Raw genomic sequence first — 15,111 nt, forward strand, 5'->3', positions numbered from 1 at the left:
ACAGTGTTGGTGTTTTCCCTGCCACGTTGTCGTAGCACATCTTGGCTGGAAACCTGTGGGATTCCTATGCACAATCCTGGCCGTGCTTTCGCATGCTGCCAACTTCTTTGTGCTGCACCCAGAGGAGGCATTAACCTCTCAGGCCTCCTCAATCCCTTGTGTAGCTCCTGGGCACATGTCCTCAGGGCAGGGAGCTTGCTGCTGGTTGTCTCATGATGGTGAGTTTCTCTGGGAACTACACTGGGAAGAAAAAAATCAGGTTTTTGTGCTTACCTTACATGATTCCTATTTCTGATTCCCATTGTGTCCAGAGACCCTCCTTCCGTCCCTCCTCTTCTGAGTCTAGTTTGTGCTAAACCCTCTGGAGATGACAGTGAGAAAAGTCTGCCTTTGCTTTGCTTCTGACCTCACTTAACACTGCCTCTGACGACATAGCTGCAAGATGCCTGAGTGAGAGCAACTGAAGCTGTTAGCGGAAGCAAACACTCCTTTAAAACCTTGCCCGATGTTTTGCTAAGCCCATTTTTACAGCATGAAGATGCCAGTAGTTTGTGGTTGTAGCTCTGGCATGTGGTACATCTTATAACAAATACAATTTTATAATTCAGATTTGAAAATATTTGTGTTCTGATTCATCCCTCAGCAGCCTACCTCCCCGACAACCCCGAACAAGCCAGTAGTGCCACTGGAGTGGGCATCTGGAGTGGTACCAAAACCTGACCCTACAGTCATTAACAAGCACATAAGGAAGTTGGTGGACGTAAGTATTTGGAAGAATATAATGGTCAAAAAGAACAATAGCTTTGATATTCTCATCATCATAATTTTATTTGAGCTTTTCAAGAGATTTTAGAACTGGGACAAATTTCAGATATCTGATAACAAATTTGAGCTTCTACTGATACTTTCAAAATTATTTATATTTTAGTCATAGAATCAGAGGTGGGATTAGTAAGCAGGTTTCCAGATGCAAAGGAGCAACTTTCAGGACCATCTAAAACCTGGCTGCTGTTCAATAGGTTTGATTTGCAAGTATAAAATGAAAGGGCAAAGTTAACTTCTCAGAACTCTAGCCAACCAGTTTAGGTCTAGTAACAAGCAGTTTGAAACAAAAATACTCAGAAGCAAGGACTCATATGTTACTAGGTTCAGAGAAGGTGTCTGAAAACCCTCCCCTCTACCAAGTGGTGCACTGTGCTGATCTGCTGGCAAAAGACAGGTTTCTTGGCATCTGTGTGTTAGTGCCTGAGCACCAAGTTGCCCAAAGGCCACAGATCAAGTCTGCTCCTCAGGACAGTATACCAGAAATTGATTTTATTTTTTTTTTTTTAAATAGGAACTGATTATCTAGCGTGCCAAGGTTAAAATAACATTCCTGTTCTCTAATGAGCCACCTGAGAGACAACAAACGCTGACAAGCAAATTCACTGCTGGCAGGTGCTTTTCCAAGATGATGCCACTCCTTTGGAAATCTAGCCTGAAGCCTAGCCCAGGTCCAAGGTGCTGTGTCTGCCTTGGGGGTAACTCCCAGCTGGCCAGACACCAGCTGACCTCGCTGTTCTGTTCAGAGCCTTCTCTTGCCCCCAGTGGAGTCAATGGCTGCTTACCTTGGCAGGAAAGGGACAGGTTGCTGGGGTACATTAATACTGCAGCCTGACTCTAATTGGACTTAGGTGATTAAATTTTAAAGTGGAGCTGAATCAAAATGGCTTGGATTTTTAACTGAATTATTTCTATACCAAAAGGCAGTCTCTTGGCCCATTTCTGATTTTCGGCTCACTGTCATTTGACTGTCTGGAGCATAGTATGCATAGTAAAGACAGCACTGTCTTGGTATCACTTTTAAAATCAGCATGAGGACATTGAGAATTATAGCTGTGATCTTCTAGCTTAAATCTGGAGGGGGACATGTTAGGTAATACAAACAAAACCAACACTACTCTATGTTCCTTTGGAGAGACTGAACTCTGTTGTGTTGATATGTAAGGGACTGTTAGTGATGTGAGCAGCATGCAGAGGAAACAGGAAAGTGTTGCAGACAATAAAGCAAGATTTGCTTCTGCTTTTTACAAATTAATAAAGTTTGGAAGGAACTATTAGATTCTGACCTCTTCTGTGTTATAAGTCATTAACTGGGGTTATGTTGTTAAGGTCACTTAAACATAAGCCTTCAGTTCCCTTGCTCAGACTTCAAATATATTTTGTGGCTTACTTTTTGCACATGCTCTGTTTTTTTTTTAATTTGATTTTTTTTTTAATGTTGGATGCCAGAACTGTACATGCTGTTCCAGTATTGGTTTTGTCAGTGCCATATGTTTTGATAAAAATCACTCCACATCCAAAAAATGTTTCTGATAGCTTGTTTAAATCAGAAGTCTGTTGCAATTCCTAACTCTTTTCCAGAATGTGGTGGGTGGGGAGTTGTTCTTGTTTCTTTGGATGAGGGACATGCAGTCCCCCATTCCACAATTCTGGCCTAGTTCAGGACATACGATCTTGGGTTTGGCAGAATTAAAGCATGGGTTTGGGCTGTTATGGATACAGCTTACCAAGAGACCCTCGGTACTCTGTACAACTGTCCTCATTCTGCCAGTTTTTAGCATTTACTAGCTGCTTTGACTTGTGCTATGCAGTATTGTTTTTATTAGTAGAAGTTTTGAATAATGTTTGGGCTTGTGTATTGATTCCTTCCTGACAATGTATTTTTGAGGTCTGTCAGTCATCAGTTACAGGTCCTTTGACAAGCTTTGAAATTGGCTTCATCACATTCTTATTAAAATAAGGAATCAGGATATGAAATTCTTGCCTTCAGAAACCAAATTTTAATCTAATGAGAAAGTTTGTGCTTCAGTATGTATTTTTCAGCTGGTCATGTTGACAACTCTGACATGCAGGGTTTTTCCATCAGCAACACATGTAGCTTTAAAGCCCCTTACATATCTCTACAATTAGTATAAGACAGAATATACTAATTCCTTAGCAACTAAGGAGGGCTTGCATTATTTTAGGCAACCTTATAAATTTGATCCCATGTCTGTGTTTACACAGTGGTATGTTGAGGTGTGGGTTGATAAGAGGGAGTAGTTTTTAGATACAAAGTGGTTGTGATCTGGATGTCAAAGTATTAGTAAAGAAATCAGATTGAAACAGTACTGTGGCAGAGGGGAGGTGACCAGCTAAAAGAAAAATGAAACCAAAAACATCTGAAATAGTCATGGGAACGCTGCTGTTTGGTTGTTATTGTTTTGGGGTTTTTTTGTATTTTGTATTATTTGTATTTGTATCAAAAAAGCATACTTAATATGAGAGAAAGGGAATATGTCTCATGGGGAAGAATTTTAGTGATATTTCCCCCCCCAAAAAGAAAAAAGAAGCAAGGAGGATAACTATGTCTGATGAGGTGTGGCGGACCTTTGCTAGGTGAATCTTGAGGGCAAGTTTTCTTTAAAAATTAGCCATGTTTTCTCCTACAATCCAATAAATATGCATGCTGAAGTACCAAGTAACATTTGAAAGAATGAAACAATGAAGCAGAGCATCTGATTAATAATCCTGGACATTTCAACCTTATAATTACATTTAAGTTAGAGCTGGTGTAGGTTCAGGGAAGTGTATAGGCTGGCTATTAGGACAATCATTCCCTTCTGTTTTTTCAGTCTGTCTTTAGGAACTATGATCATGACCATGATGGCTATATATCTCAGGAAGACTTTGAAAGTATAGCTGCCAACTTCCCTTTTTTGGACTCCTTCTGTGTGCTGGACAAAGACCAGTAAGTTTTGTCATTTCTTTTTTCTTTTTCCTTTTTTCCCTTAATTTAAATATTCATATAATGAAGAATTCCTGCTAGGACTGAGTTGAAACCCCCTGAGTATTGTCAAATTACAATGGAGACGCTGTACCCAGACCAGGCATCAGACTGATGAAACAAATAAGTTGTGTATGGGACAGGGCAAATGCATGAATGTAGTAGATGGAGGGTAACAAATATTCTAGGAGGTATATATATTTCCTAGATATCTGGGCTTGATAATTCTTGTTATCCAGAATCTCTTCAGTCATCAAGTCCGATGATCAGCTAGGGACGTAATCACTTGAACTGTGTGAGTAGAAAGTGAAGATATAAATACTGTAGAGACGGTATATTGTAATATGACATTTACATGCTCAGTTAGGCCTGTGAACATGTACAGTCTTCTTGTGGATTCCTATTTTGGTGGATCTAGAAGAACATTTGAACACATGAATTGTGCTAGTAAAAATCTGTGATGTTGAATGCTTAATGCTGGTCAGCTGGGACTGGTCTCAAATTCCATTTTAATGAAAGTGTCTCTGTCCCTAGCAGTGAGAAACCCTCAAATAGTATTTTGCAATGATTTGAATTCACAGCTGCACTGTGTACGTTTTCAGTTGACAATGCACCAAGACTGAGCAGGACTTTCACTAAAACATTGGCTTCGCTTGTAGCTGGTGTTTGTTATCTAGATGGCTCTTCCCCATCTTACCACATGAAGTGATTAATTTCACACCATAGGAAAATTATCACCAAATTTTTCAGTTTAGTAACTTCAGGATGTTCCAGGGCTCCACTCCTGGTTTGCCTTGGGCTTTCTGAGAGTTGTTGAGAAGACTGCACTTTAAAAGACTGACTGGTTTAGAGGTGTTTGCAGCAAGTTTGTGCAGTCTGTTGCTGTTCATCAATTCAAACAGACACAGTCCCTAGATGCCCAATGAAAGACTGGGTGTATTCACCTGGGATGTAAGGTTATGCTTTAAAGGACATCAAGCAGCTATTCTGGGAGGATATATTTTGGGCAGTCCGTCCATTTCTAATTTTCCAGGCTGCCCAGAAGATACTCCACTCATTACTCTCTCCGAGTGCTCTGTGCGAGCCCCATGTGCAGACAGTTGCCAGATGTAAACTGGAAGCCTCCAGCCAAGGCTGCTTGTTTTTACCAGAACTAGCAATCAGCACAACTTGGAAGACCAGTAAAACACCTGGTCAAATATCTTGTGAGAGCTTTTTTGTTTTGTTTAACTGGGTGCAGTGAAACCTCCGACTATTTGGGGATTTGTTTCCTGTCATCTTTTCTACTGCAATGTCCAGGATGAGCCATTCAGAACCAATTTCTTACCACACAGGGCCTGTCTAGGTCCATCACATGCATCTCATGGCCTCTTGTGCTATGACCCACCCACTTGCCCTGTCCGTTTACCTGCCTCACTATTCAGTAAGGCCGATGACTGAAAGCATCTTCAAAGTCTCCTCCAGACCTCAATGTGTAACAGATGATTGCAGCCAGAGGAGCCCTTTTGAGGGCTTTGCAAACCCAGTGAATTAGTGGCTTACCAGCAGAGATGGTGTTTGGCCAAGTGTAGGCCATGAAATCAAAAGATCTGACCTTGCTTTAAATGCTGCCTTTCACTACAGCACTAAAATATTCTCCATGTCTGCAATGGAGACTATTTCCTTTAGCTTAAAGGATATGCTGAACCTGCTTACTGCTGGGTGAATAGTTGTATCAGAAAAATCTCTCTGCTCTGTAAGCCTGAGTACAGATGTGTGCAGCCCTAGCAGCATTCATATGTGTGTATATAAGAAAACTTGCCTAAACTATTATGAGTATTTAAAAATATGACTGACCTATTATTTGTAAGGATAAAGAGAGGAAACTTTTATTATGGAGAGAGGAAGGAGTGCCTGGATACCCTGAAGAAATGAGTTTTGGACTCATAAAATTTGGACAGCAGCTTGTTATTTAAGGGTAACAAGTGCTTTGCTACTGCCAGCACTGGGGATGTTTCTGGGAAGCTCAGGCTTTCTCGCTGGCTTTCAGTGGCACCACAGTGAGGCCTGGTGGTCTTTCAAAGAACAGTTTTGTGTGCTGTATGCTTTCTACAATGGAAAATCCTGAAGTATTCAGTGTTTTGAGCAGTGACAGATTTACTCGGCTTTTTTTCCTAACAGAGATGGTCTTATAAGCAAAGAAGAAATGATGGCTTACTTTCTGAGGGCTAAATCACAGTTCCAGTGTAAAATGGGACCAGGGTTTATTCATAACTTTCAGGAGATGACCTATCTTAAACCAACTTTCTGTGAGCACTGTGCAGGATTTGTAAGTATGTTTTTAGTAATAGTATATCTCACACACAGTTTTTTTTATACTTTAATGTAGACAGAGTGGAACTGGCTCCACAGTTTCTTCAGCCTGGCCAAATACCTCCTTGCATTCAGAAGCAGAAAACATGTACTCATGCTGAATCTGTGCTATCCAGTTTTGTTTTTGTGGTTCCTGAATACTTGCTTTTGGAAGACGTCCTTTTGCAGGGAAAAAATTAAAATTGAGTTAGCCAAAGGATATTTAAAATTGTATGAATAGCCTTACCTGATTTATCTTAAGTTCTTTCATTTGGCTTGATTTCCCATGTAAACAAGCTCAAGGGAAAATGGGTGTCTGGAACAGAGGATGTAGATGAAGCAAAAGCATTCTTTCTCAGGAAATTGCACATGGCAACATAGCAATGGTCATAATTCTCTGCAATGGCCATAACAGCCTTAATCCTTTCTCTGTTGAATTAACAGATCTTCTAATTTAGTCAAAAAAATCAAAAGTGCTTCCAGCAGTTCTGTGACATGAGAGTTTTTTTAATTAATTTTTTTATTTGCTTTTTCTCTCAGTCATAAATTACAAGATGCCATTTATTAAAGTGCTCTGTGCAGAGTTGGCAAACCACTGTTTTTGTAAACTTTTGTATTGCTTGTAAACCTCTTCCATCTTTCCCGCTTCAAACCAGGTATAGTAAAGGAAGAGGCATTATTATGATTTAAAATTTACTTACGTGTGAAGTACAGCCTGCTGTGCACACCCTGCTGGAAGCAAATGTCCACATTTGGAGAGCTAGAGCAATAAACAGGACTGTCAGTCTCCTTCAGGGAAGAGGCCTGTGTTCTGTTATCTGTGGCCCATATGTAGTGTATAAATTCAGAATGTAGTCCCTGCTATCCAGTGCAGATCTGACAATCATATCAATGGCAAAATCATCAGCTTGTATTATATGACCTTTGCTGCTGCTAAGTAATATTTGATGGTGGATGAAAACAACAATAACAGCACTATTCTGTGCAAAACAGCCCTCCTTTCAGGTCAGCACTGTTTCTACCCTTTTCCATTTTTCCATCTTTTACTTGTTTCTTTTGCTGCACATCTATATGGTTCTGATTCTTGTGTTCCTTCCTCTGCATTTTCTCCTCTAGAGCAACTGTTAATTAAGTCCATGATTTTTTTCAGAAGAAGGAATTTCACCTATTTCCGTTAAAACTGCAAAAAAACTGGGATGTGACATAGTTAATTCTGATTCAGAAACATGCTCTTGGGCTCTTGAGCTGATAGTTCAAGCATACTAATGGGGTAATGGAGATAATTTGCCTGAGCCTATTGTTTCAGGCTGCCTGCAGCCTCAGGAAGACGTCATTGCGTTCGTGACACTTAGTTCATTTTTGGAAGGCTTCCATAGCAAAGCAGGACCTGAACAGCGTACTGATATCCGCTAGATATTTTTCTTCTGCATCTATTTGCTAATTGGCCATTGCTGAATTTCTCATATCTCCATGATTACATCCAGTGCAAGAATAAAAATGAGTAAGGAGTTGTACAGGAAGTGGAAATAAGGTCATTTTTCCTGTGAACTCACTGAATTTATTGGCATTGTTCCATGGATGAGCTGGGCTGATAGGACATGAACCAACTACAAAATTTGCTGTGTGCTTGTTCTAAATTTCAGGGCTGTTCATCCATGAGTGGCAACTTAATTTCAAACTGATGCAATGATTCACAGTCAAAATGACGTGCACTGACAGTGCAGCAGGATGAATGGAAATGACAGTGGAATGTCATCAGGATCCAATAAGATATCTATTATTAAAATGATACGAACTAAAATCTAATGCCATTAGGCAGTGCAAAATTGATATGTCCATTGCTGGTCAAAGTTCCCTCCTATGGCTTGAGTTGTGCTGGGTGTCAGGGTAGGTGACCAGCAATCCCTTTGAGCTTTGTAATCTGAATTTGTGCAGATGCTCTTACCATGGAGCTGGTTCAAGCTAGTTTGCAGCAAAGCTGTATCAATCAATCAGATGAGTTCAAAGCTTTAGGTCAGAATTCATGACACAGTACTTGAGCTATACTTTCTCTGCTGTGTGTAACCATGATAAGGGTGCAAATTTGAGCAAGAGCAAGGTATAGAGCTGAGCAGGTGAGAAAATGCTCTTCAGTGGAAAAAGTTTAGAGCTTAAATGACAGAAGTAAGAATCAGAATCTCTTAAGGTGATTCTGGCAAAGAGAGCTGGGAAAATTATTCAAAGCTGAGCAGTGACAGCTCTGCAGCTCCTCTTGAGAGGTGCCAGAGCCCCCGGTGTTGCTGCCTGACCATTGCAATTCACTGTTTGTATATACAGCAATAACAGGAAAAGAGCAAGCAGCAGACTTTATATGGACCTGTCTTCTACTGTTGTCATTTCTGTTCTTTTATTCACCTTTCTTCTACCTTGTCTAATCTGTTTTGCTCTCTCTCCAAGCCTCTATTTTCCCTTGCATATTCTTTTTTGCTGTGTATGGCATTTTTTTCCTCCATCTTTCTTTTCTGTTTTCTTTTACTCTTTCATTTGTCTTCTGAATATTCCCTTGCTCTTCCTTTTGAATACTTCTTTAATCACCAAATTCACACCCAACATACTGTGCCTGAGTTCTTAAATTATAGTGAGGAACCATGTGTAGTTTTGACTGCCTGGATGTGCTCACCCTCCCCGTTAATGTTTTAAATGCATCTGGGCTCAATAAAAGTGCTTTCTGCCACACTCCCCCTCTTTGCTTCCTGCTGGCTCCCCTTTGGAGCTGCTGCTGTGGCTTTTAAATTTTAAGTCCTTGCTGAAACACTGCAGCACCCCATCTTTTTCCTTTAATACTAGGTCTAGCAAAACTGTCCCTCTCCTGTCTTTCTCCCTCTCTGATTGAAATTACTTCAAGTTTCTATAATACCGTGGTTGCAGTTATACCTGCCTCTAAGTGTAGCGATAACAATTTGCTAGGATATCTTCTTCTACTTCCTGCTAATGTTGCAATAAAATCTTCCCAAAAGTGGGACCTCACACACTGCCTCCTGGAAGTCTAGTGTTCAGTTGTTACATATGTCAGCAAGGACAGCTTCTGGGAGGAGGCACAGATGGAATTTAATGGTTCTTTGCCTGTTTCAATCTTCAACCATTTTTTAGAGGAAAAAGTCAGGAGGACACATCAGCTTGCCATAGGTGGGTGTGCTGGTGGCCACCATGGGAACCAAGAACCTCATATCCCCCGATAACACTGAGCCTAGAAGCAGAATGCTCTCTGCTGGCCTCAGAAAGTTCGATGCGATGGCAATTTTTTGCCCGTTCCTGGAAGCAGGTATCATCTGTGTCTCTCCTCCTCTGGCAGTTCCACTGTAGGTAACAGAAATAAGGGGGAAGCCACACAAGTCTTATCACAACTAGAGTGGGGAGGTATGCCTAACAGGAAGGATGTTAAGAGCAGTTGTATCCTGTTTGTGCTTTTGTAGCCATTGGTACTTCCTCATTGTGACCTTGTTTTCCTTCTGGTTTTCTTTTCTGATTCCTTGACAATTTTTTGTCTTTCTTTGCAGCTCTGGGGTATAATCAAACAAGGCTACAAATGCAAAGGTAAATAAATATTTTGGATTGGATTTTCAAGATAGAGTGGTGGGCTTTAGCACAAATAAGTCAACTATGTTTTTTACTAAAGGACATCTGTTCAGCCAAATTTTGCTTATACACTTGGTATGGCCTGTGAACAGTGACTGCTGGTGCCCCATGAAGTCTCACTGCATTAGGGGACATCATAACCTGTACATTCCCACCAGGTGCTCTGTGAGCAAAAGATCCAAAACAACTGCTGACTCTGTGAGACATTGCTTTGTCTGACCAAAGAACTTGCATCTCAGAAGACTAAATGTCCTTACATTAGTAGAGATATCCTGAAATATCATATCTCCTGAGATCTGCAGTCAGGAAAAAACTGTGCTGCCAATGCTGTCTTTCTTTATCATGTCCACATGCCTGTAGCGAAGGCTAGCTAGCTGGCCTTACAATGTGATAGTGGCTGAGCAAGAAATAGACAAATATTTAATTCCTTGACTGCCTGGCGGATCTCACTGCAAGGTCTTCTGCAGAAGTGCAACTTAAAAAAAAAAAAATCCTGAAACTCTTATAGCCTTCTCAGTTGATTGCTTTCAAGAAAAGATTAATTGCTTAGGCAGCACTTGTACTGTATAAGCAGGTCAGATCAAAAGCGACACTGCAGTGGTTCCCATTGGCTTTAAAATTCTGGATCTATTTGTTTCTCAAGTAGCTCAGCTCTGAGAAGCACTGTGGACTTCCACGCTAGTTGCATTGCATTTATTCACAGAGGCGTGTTCACTCCAGGGCTTCAGTCATTTGTATGCAAATGCTTCTCCTTCAGTCTCGCAGTACTTCCCAGGAGCCTTTAACTGTGCCAGAAAGGTGAAGAAGGAGCATCTCTTCCTGGGAGAAGGGTGGGCGGGAACATCCATGGCTAAGCCAATGTATGTAATTCAGCTATTCCTAGTTGTTGTCATCCAAGCAGCTGCAAAAGGGCTAGTTGTAGTCTACACCTTTCCTGGTAGGATAGAGGAAGAAAAGCAGAAATTTGTCACAGCGGCCCTGTAAACCCAACATGACATCTGAAAGTTGAGCTCTGTCCTGCATCATTGCTTGTAACAGCAGCCTGGTGGAGAAGGAGCTAAAGTGGTTCCACAGAGCCAAAATTAAGGGCAGTGGTGCTTGGGAGTAAAAGAGCTGAGCCTCTCTCTCAGATCTTAAGCTGGTCAACAAGCATAATTAGTGTCTGTCCTTTGTGAGTACCAGCTGCTGTGTATGCAGGCAGCACTAGGATGTTGCACTGGTTATGGATGATTTCTTCCTCTGAGAACAGAGCTGTCATCTTCCATTTTGAACCTCTGATGTTGTGCTAGCAGGGGAGGTCATCTGTTCAGGTCTGCTGCTTACCCTAGTGCTGTGGATAATGAGATAAAGCTAGATGGTGTGATCTACAAGTGATGAGAGAGGCTATCCACTGCCAAGCAATATCTTTATTCTAATTTTTTTTTTTTTGTTATCTTTGGGGCAGACAAAAACCACATCAGGGAAGGTAGTTACCTTTACTTCAGTACCAGTCAAATGAACAAATTGCACAGCCTTGCTAGGAGAACCCAGAACTCTTCCCCATCACGCTAGAACTGCTTCCCTGAGCAGAACTGTAATTTTAGCAAAAAGTTATAAATGCAATGTTTTCTGTAAAACAAAATGTTAGCGTGAAGGAGGAGCAAAAGAAATGCAAGTGAGATGGAAATTTTCAAACAAGGCCAAGGGACACAGAGGACACAGCCTCTGTTTAGGGCATCCATTGGCCCCATTTTACAGATACAACGTCGGTATTGCAGTCACACTTCAAATAAATGTACCTAGTGATGATTGTATTTGTGATGATGCAAAGCCCACCCTAGTATATGTGTGCAGGAACTCATAGCGATGATTGTATTTACAATGATGTCTAGGTGTGCAGGAACTCAGGAAGTTTTACCCAGGTGGGCGATATAGGTCCTGCTAAACTCAGTGGTGATGTTGCTTGTTGAACTACTTAGCTCATGTAGACACACCTAGTTTTAACCTGCAGTGGTGTACATTAACCTTCAGTTGCCCTTCCAGAGGCTCGGAGTATGGAAGCTGCAGTGTCTTTTAACCAAGTGTGTTTACAATAATGGGCCCTGATGGGCCAAATCAAAAACCTGCTTTGAGACTGGTGCAGCGGAGCAGAAATATTGTGCATGGACTTATACACAGGACCATGCCAGTAATTCTAGGTCTATTCTTCTAGACTAATTTCTGATGATAGCATCATCTTCCTCCTCCTACCAGATTTGCGCTAATGGCTGCCATAGAAATGATCCATTTTCATAACTCCCTTTACACCTTCTGTCAAAGTGTTTGTTCCACCAAAGGCCCTGCTCATATCTGTGTGTTAACAGCCCTGAGGGATTACCAAATAGCTGTGGCTTCACTTTTGCTGGCCTGACAATTCCTTTCTTTACAGATTGTGGTGCCAACTGTCATAAGCAATGCAGAGACCTGCTTGTGCTCGCATGCAGAAGATTTTCCAGAGGAACCTCAGTGGGTAGTAACCATGGCTCTCTGCCTAGCAGTCCATCTCTGCCTCCAGGTGAGAACAGTCCTTTGTTTATATTTTATACCATTTTTGGGATCCTCTTTAACATCCACTGTCCTCACTGCCACTTTTAATTTTTCCTTTGTGCCAACCCCCAGAGCAGCCCATGTACTTCCTAATACACTGTGGCTTGTGTTCTTGAGTTCTCTAATTGCATCTCTTTCTACAGTTAGCAACGCTAGCCTTGGTCGCTTGCCTGAGGCTCCCTATCCTCTACACTGTTGTCCCAACCCTAGCTGAAATAAAATGATAATTAAGGGAAATATAAAATTGTAATTAGGGAAATTGTACTTCTCCTCCTTGTAGGCCACTTAGGTGCAAAGATTGGGGGAGACAGGGGCACAGTTCTAGGTCTGCCTTAGCCCCTCAGCATGCAGATGGACGGAGAAGAAAATGTGTGCACACAAGTCCAGTATCAGCTTCTAGGCAGCATATAGCTATTGCTTATGTATAATGCTGCTTTATGTAAGGAGTTACCTGGAATAAAGAGCGACCTACTTCAGAGCTTTCTGCTGCAAAGTGATACTGCTGCCTCCTCTTCTATATGCCCTAGTGCTACCTGCAAAAAGCACCTCTGTAAAGCATCCTGCAGTTAATATACYATGCTATATAAGACCTGCTCCTGAAAGAATTTAACTACTAAAAGTCTTGCATAAATATTCCAGAATAGCAGACTTCTATTCTAAGAGTTTAAATCCCTTCCTTCTTTCTCCCCCACCAGAACTCCCAATAACCAGCAGGATCTGGAACCAGGCTTAAGTCATATTTTTTGAAATGGTCTTGAAGTAGAATATTTAAAATAAACAATTCCACCCTCTCTTTCAGTCCAAGATGAAGTATTTGAATTTCCCAGTGTTGCCTCAGGACACCAGGACCTTGATGGCAGAGCTATCACTCTCGTGACTGGCTCTTCACGGAAGATTTCAGTGCGGCTGCAGAGGGCAACCACCAGCCAAGCGACACAGACAGAACCACTGTGGCATGAGCCAGGCTGGAGCGATTCAGGTTCCCATACTTTCCCCAAAATGAAGTCCAAGTTCCACAGCAAAGCTGGGAAGAACAAAGGCTTTGCAAAATGGGAGAATGAAAAGCCCAACATACAGACTGATATAGACATAGAAACCGAGGCCTCACACCACATATTGGACCACAATGGAATAGAAACACTCCCAGAAAGACAAGAATCTGAGGTGAGAAGCAAAATGTCAGGACCATTTAAAATCTGCTAAAGTCTGAAGTCTCATGTAGTTATTTTGTGAATTTCAGGACACTTTTTCATTCAAATTTGCTGTTTTTTTTCTTGCACAAGGTTAGTAGTCAAAAAAAATGCCAAATCATCCATAGGTATCTATTTTGTACACAGCAGTGTGAATTTTATTTACTTTAATATTGTAAATTGGACTTTGGCTCTTGGTCTCAGTATGTGCTTTTAAAATTTGGACACTTTTCTTTTTGAGAATCATTAMAATAGCCTGACGGATATCTGACCAAGTTCTGTCCTGTTGCACCCTTGCAGTACATAGTTCAGGGCTCAATATTGGGTTCGGTAGAACTAGCATTTTTTATAATATACATAATATAAATATACAAGTCCAAGCTAGAGCAGGGTACTGGTCAGATTTCTGTTGCTCTCAGCCATAAAAATTATGCCTCCAAGGCCTTGTACTTTTATTGACTGTTTTTTGCTAGCATATAAGTGCCTATTTTCTTTTGGTTACAGGATAGCTGATTGCGCACCATGAAACAGAGAAAAAGGAAGATGACGACTGCAATACAGCAAGAGTTGATGGACTAATATAGACCACATTTGGCTATGGGATGTTTTCCTGTACCTCTTATAAATTCAACCATTGCCCTATTTTCTTAGCTGATAGGTGTTGAAGTGCACTATTTATTTTCTCACACAAATAAGCCATCTGGCTAAACGTTGCATGGACAGAGCAGAACAAATCTCTGCGCTCAGTGTTTTCTCTTGTATAACTTTTGTGGAAACTTCCTCTACATGCCAATGAGGATATATTTGGCCTCCTCTAAATATACTGCATCATTTCAGTATGTCTGCCAGTGACAACAATGGTGAGGACAGAAGCCAAGTATCTAAGTTAATTTGACAACACTCCTTTTTCAGAGGCTTGCGATGATCTTTTAAGGAAAGAAGTAGGTGTGTTATGTTGATTAAATCTCAAACAAGAACCTTTCAAAAAGTCCTCTATACTGAAATTCTTTGCACACCTGGGTTTTTGAACTTTGGCCATGTTTACATTGCTACAGTAAGCGTATTGATGTTCAGCACATTGATAGCAGTTCACTGACTGGGGCTCCTTCAAACATGCAGCATGTGTCCAAGACTGAAGGAATGCCAAGCCACCATGCATATGTCTGGTTATACAGCAACAGAGAGGAGTCCTCTCTGCCAGCACTGATTATGGTAAATTTAGCATGTAATAAACATCTTAGGTTTAAGGGGGTGTGTGTGTGTGTTACTTGACGGTCTTCTCTGGTTAGCAAATTGCACATTTAGACTAAAATGCAACACTAAGCGTACTGAAGAGTAACCTCCATATTAGAGTAAGATCTAATACCTGAATCTGTAATAGCTTGCAATGCAGGTCTGGGTGGGATTTCTCAGAAGCATTAAGTTACCTAAGGAGCACAGCCCTCATTTGGAAAAAGACCCCCCCCCCCCCCCCCCCCCAGAACAAAACACCAACCCAAGAGGTGCGTTCTAATTTGGCATGCACATRTTCTTCTTCCCTCCAAAGCCCTGAGGCAAAACATGATGTGTGTGAGGAGCACATGCTCTGAATTAAAGCAACCT

General features: G+C 41.2%; 1 protein-coding gene across 5 annotated transcripts in view; it reads left to right on the forward strand.

The window, feature by feature from the left end:
* RASGRP3 (RAS guanyl releasing protein 3) overlaps positions 1–14,729 on the forward strand; it is a 54,194-nt gene extending 39,465 nt beyond the window's left edge. For 4 of the 5 annotated variants that reach the window (XM_026081269.1, XM_026081267.1, XM_026081268.1 and 1 more), the window contains 7 exons: positions 644–760; positions 3,657–3,772; positions 5,969–6,116; positions 9,676–9,712; positions 12,162–12,287; positions 13,119–13,483; positions 14,014–14,729. In XM_026081269.1, the coding sequence (XP_025937054.1) occupies positions 644–760; positions 3,657–3,772; positions 5,969–6,116; positions 9,676–9,712; positions 12,162–12,287; positions 13,119–13,483; positions 14,014–14,022 (918 nt within the window). In that variant the 3' untranslated portion in view covers positions 14,023–14,729. The remainder of the gene's footprint in view (positions 1–643; positions 761–3,656; positions 3,773–5,968; positions 6,117–9,675; positions 9,713–12,161; positions 12,288–13,118; positions 13,484–14,013) is intronic. The other variant, XM_026081270.1, reaches the window with a different exon arrangement.
* Positions 14,730–15,111: the final 382 nt, after the last annotated feature.

Source organism: Apteryx rowi, unplaced genomic scaffold (genome assembly GCF_003343035.1).
Source record: "Apteryx rowi isolate R43461 unplaced genomic scaffold, aptRow1 scaffold_54, whole genome shotgun sequence".
NCBI classification, from domain to species: Eukaryota; Metazoa; Chordata; class Aves; order Apterygiformes; family Apterygidae; genus Apteryx; species Apteryx rowi.